This window comes from Sardina pilchardus, chromosome 19 (assembly GCF_963854185.1).
Source record: "Sardina pilchardus chromosome 19, fSarPil1.1, whole genome shotgun sequence".
NCBI lineage: Eukaryota > Metazoa > Chordata > Actinopteri > Clupeiformes > Clupeidae > Sardina > Sardina pilchardus.
The window spans coordinates 28,031,811-28,036,445 of record NC_085012.1 but is presented as its reverse complement, the minus strand read 5'-3'; the positions used below and the strand labels follow the sequence as shown (position 1 = coordinate 28,036,445).

The 4,635-nt window shown below is 46.1% G+C and overlaps 1 protein-coding gene across 1 annotated transcript; it reads left to right on the top strand.

Moving 5' to 3' along the window:
• Nucleotides 1–666: 666 nt before the first annotated feature.
• On the top strand, nucleotides 667–1,877 carry sox32 (SRY-box transcription factor 32). Its single transcript, XM_062521461.1, has 2 exons — nucleotides 667–976; nucleotides 1,191–1,877. Exons 1-2 carry the CDS (start codon nucleotides 667–669, stop codon nucleotides 1,826–1,828), a joined length of 948 nt encoding a protein of 315 aa, XP_062377445.1. The 3' UTR covers nucleotides 1,829–1,877.
• The last annotated feature ends 2,758 nt before the right edge of the window (nucleotides 1,878–4,635 follow it).

Genomic DNA, 4,635 nt, shown 5'->3' with positions numbered 1-4,635 from the left:
TGAAGGTATGCCTGACCTAGTGTGTATTCTAATGTGGAGGCTGCCTGTTGGCGCGACTGTAGGTTGTAGATGGCATGAGAATGGCCACTGTGTATGGACAACTGTGAGGAGGTGGAAGACCACCTTTAGTTATTAGTGTATGCCTACTGACAATACATTGGCCTATCACTGACCTCTCACAGACTGTAGCCACATAAGCCAGTTCTTTACTAACGAAAAGTAGCTTTCCAGGCTCGACCTTTCCGATACCAAAAATGAATGGCTTAAAATACACTCCACTGCCATACTTTTGGCCATACCATATATTTCAATCCGTACAATATTAATTGCTATGTGTGCTCCTCCTTGGTCTTATTTGTGTCAGCACTAAAGCTGTAGGCTATGACTGGCCAGACACAGGCTTTATTTGAAATCTTGCACTTAAACTCCTCCTGTTACCAAAAACCAGAGGTGATAACAGTAGACAGGTTTTTGCATATCTACCCATCTCAGATGAGGGAAAAGTGAGACTGTCTGATGGATGTGAGGTGGATGAATACAGGGGAGTCTCAAACTCACACCTCAAGATCCACTCCTCCTGAGCTCCCATTGGCTCGCTCGATCCAGCGGGCCTACTTTAAGAATGGTGCCCTCTCCACCACAGCCAGCTATCAAAACCACGTGAGCATGTATTTTGATCGGTTGCTGCCAAACTTCGACATGGGTCCCAGCACGGTCTTCGAGAGTGAACGCTACTATCAGGCTCCTTCGCAGCCGAAAGCTGAGATGCTGTCCAGCTCTCCCGTCTCTCAGCCGATCAGCCCCGTGTCGGTGGAATCCGAATCCAGCTGCTCGAGCCCCGAGGCCAAACCTTCGTCTGGGGAAGCTCGCGTGCGTAGACCGCTGAACGCCTTCATCATCTGGACCAAAGAGGAGCGGAGACGCCTGGCGCAGCTCAATCCTGAGCTCGAGAATACGGACCTTAGCAAAATACTTGGTGAGTTGAGAATTGCAATTGCATTCAATGCACTCAAATGAAATAGAATGTCAAGTAGGCTACATTATGCGAGCATGCATAAGGTCCTGTGTAGAAAATGTTTGCTTGGATTTGAAATGGGCATATTAGCAGTGTACTGCACAGAAATGTGATAACAGATATGTCTGAATGGTAGTATACTTGGTATTAAAACTCTGATGTTGGTTTCTTTTAGGCAAGACCTGGAAAGCGATGTCCCTTGCTGAGAAAAGGCCCTACATGCAGGAGGCAGAGAGGCTGAGGGTGCAGCACACCATTGATCACCCCAATTACAAATATCGGCCCCGACGCCGCAAGCAGCTCCGCAAGGCCACCAAGCCAGCCCCTTGTGACAAGCCCTTGCCCAGTGACAGTCCTGTGGTCAGGGCTTACAGCACGCCCTACAACCTCAGCTACTTGCTCCAGAGCCCCCCGGCTCAGCATGGCTTCACACACACAGCCTCTTACTCCAACACACACTACATGGCCTCGTACCCCAGCACCTACCCTGTCGCCTACTCAAGCACACACAGCACACCGTACCCCCATGGAAGCCTGGGCCCAGATGGCACCGCGACTCCGACTCCCCCGGCCTACATGAGCGCAGTGCCGTACCCCGAGGACTATTACCCGGCCCAGCCGGCCGCGGCGCACCAGTGGGCAGGACAGGGCCCTCAGGAGCACGCTGACCAGCGGGGAAGCTGCAGCTGCTCACTGTGCAGCGGGGGGCTCTCTCTAGAGTTCTACCTGGAGCAGGTGAGACTGGACATGCTGGACGATCTGGACCGCAGTGAGTTTGAACAGTACCTCAACCCAGCCAAGCCAAAAGACTAGAGACTATGTTCGCTGTTTTGGTTTCTTACTAAGGGATTGTTGTGAGAATGCTGCTCAGCCCCAGCAAGAGAGGGGGTCATTGTTGTGCTCATGTCACTTTCATTGTTGCTATGATGTGTATATGTTGATAAATAAATGATTATTTATTTAAATGAACGTTTTTCAGTGGTGTAATTTACTATGATGACAATGGATTGAATGCCGTCTTTGATTTAAGGATATAGTTAGGGATATGCAATGAGGAATCTATGAAACCATTTTCATGGTGATTAAATGTTTATTCAACATGTGCGTTTGGTTGTGTGCAGTGATGCACTAATTAAAAGGTAATTACATCTAAATAGAGCTGGATTATCAAGCAACAGTAGTCGGCAAGCAAGACTAGTGACAGCAACGTGGCAAAGGCAGCACCACTACTGTGTAACTTCATGTCATGGAGGAGAGGGGGAGGCGTGAGAGAGGGCAGGAATGAGAGAGAGAGTCAGAAGGTGATTAAGGGGAGGAGGTGAGAGGAGTGGGGAGGTGCTGAGAAGGGGGGCCTCTTAGCTATAGACTGTTGCACAAAGTCTGTGTATGGAAATGATATTGTAAACTTATGCTGTTTTCAGAACCATCATGTGACCTGTCGTAAGTAACATAAATATATTCGCTTCCTCTCTCTCCTTCTCTCTCTTTCACAATAACACACAACACAACACACACATTTTTACAAACCTTATGAAACTAAATCTAAATTTATGTGCATAACTGTTTATCCTTGAATGACAAAAATATCATTAAATAAACATTTCATTCCACATTTATCTCATAATGTGGATTTTAGGGATATTGCTATGACAAATATGTTACAGGTCGAGAGGAGACATTCCAGGGATCAGTAAAGTTAGAAATTATATCTCTTTGTGCTGCAAATACTACATTATGGAATGCGGAATATTTAGGAATATTGATTCCTAAATATCTTCAGTTTACAGTCTGTCTAAATTTAGTCTTAGATTTGCTTACATTCAGCATTCCTCTGACTGTGCTATACTGAGGCCTTGTCCATTGATTATTTCCTGTTTTAGACTCACTGTGCATCCTGGTAAACTCTCAGTTCAGATAGCAGTCATCCATTTGGAATGCATTCGGAATGTGATAAGGAATGTTATAATAAGACAGAGAGAAAGTTTGGCCAGACATTTTTGCAACTTGTGGATTCATGACTATAATGGCAACAACAAATGAGCCGATTGAATACTTGACAACTTTATTATTTTCCTATGTCTCATCTGTGATGGATTTTTCTTTTATTTGTACAGAAACACAAATGATGAATCAAGGAATTTTAGGTAATATCAGTACACATTATGGGGACAATGTCGAGACACAAATTGATACAATTAAAGAGAGAGAAAGAGAGAGGGATGGAGGAAAAGAGGAGAGAGCAAGGGAAATTTTCCCTTTCCAGACAGTTATATTTTTAGATTTAAATAGTTAAGGAGTGAGACATTCAATACATTCTAAGTTAATTTAAGGCATGAATGGCTCAAGTCGACAGCAAACAGCCCTTGATTACAATAGGCTGACAGCCAGCAAAAGTGCCAGTCCGGTGCTGGGGGTTGAAGGACAGATGTCCAGGGAGTGAGATGGAGAGAGGAGAGGAACAGAATGAGTAAGACAGTCAGACAGAGTGTGAGACGGAGAGGGGGAACGAGGGAACAACACTGTTGGTTTAAGCTGGGTTGGGCGTTAGTATGATCAGTGGAGTGCTTGGGTGGGGCTTGAAGCCTGCTGGGCCCATACAATACAAAGCAGAGCACACGTCTGCCAGCAAGGCTGCTACAGAACCCCCCCCCCCACCTCAACACACACATGCATTGCTATGTGACCTTGAAAAAGACCATCAAGTATTCTCTAATATTGTTTTTGCCTGGTCACCCACGCTAGAGGTTGTGTCAAGTTAAGTTAAGCCCACAGCATTTGTGTGTAAGTGTTTGTTCATCCAGTTCTCCACTCATCTGTTCTCTCTCCTCATGTCTAGCACTTTCTTCTGTTCTTTCCATGTTGGCTCTGCTCCCTGCTCTGCCCTCCTCTCGACACCTCCCTCCTGATCTGCTGGACTGGACTGGACTGGACTGGACTGTGGTAGACTGTTATTTCAAAGTCTCCCATTCTTCCTGTGCTGTATGTGAGTGTGCATGTGTGTCCGTCCGTGTGTGGAGTCAGAAGTGATTATTTCTGCCCACTGGGAATCTATGGTGAGTCTACGCTGGCCCTCTATTCAGGGCCACTCACACACACACACACACACACACACACACACACACACACACACACACACACACACACACACATCCATACACAAATTTGTGAGAGAGAGAGAGACTCACAAACACAACCCAACATGAGCAACACACATACACATGTCAGGCACACGTACACACTCACACTCACACTCACACTCACACCCCACCACGCAGAGTCATTATGTGTTCTTCTCTTGGCTGCCCAAGGAGGGCGCTGTTAGTGCTGAAAGGATCTACGCTGATTGGAGTGCTACTTGGACATGAACAATATGGGAAATGACACATGGGAAAGACAAAGCAAAATCAAATTTAGTTTCACTGATGAAGGACACACACACACACACACACACGCACACACGCAAACTAGAGGTTCACATCAAGTCATGATGAATTAATCATGAAAATGGCTCTCTGCAAGCTCAATTTTAAAGTGTTTGCGTGGATGTATTGGACACTTGTTGTGTGGCAGAGAGAGAGAGAGAGAGAGTGGAGAGAGACAGAGGGAGAGAGAGAGGGAGA

Bases quoted from the DNA above. Each gene is read 5' to 3' on its own strand.
- sox32 (XM_062521461.1), top strand. From the start codon at position 667: ATGTATTTTGATCGGTTGCTGCCAAACTTCGACATGGGTCCCAGCACG. The intron at 977-1,190 runs GTGAGTTGAGAA...GGTTTCTTTTAG, and splicing joins GGACCTTAGCAAAATACTTG to GCAAGACCTGGAAAGCGATG.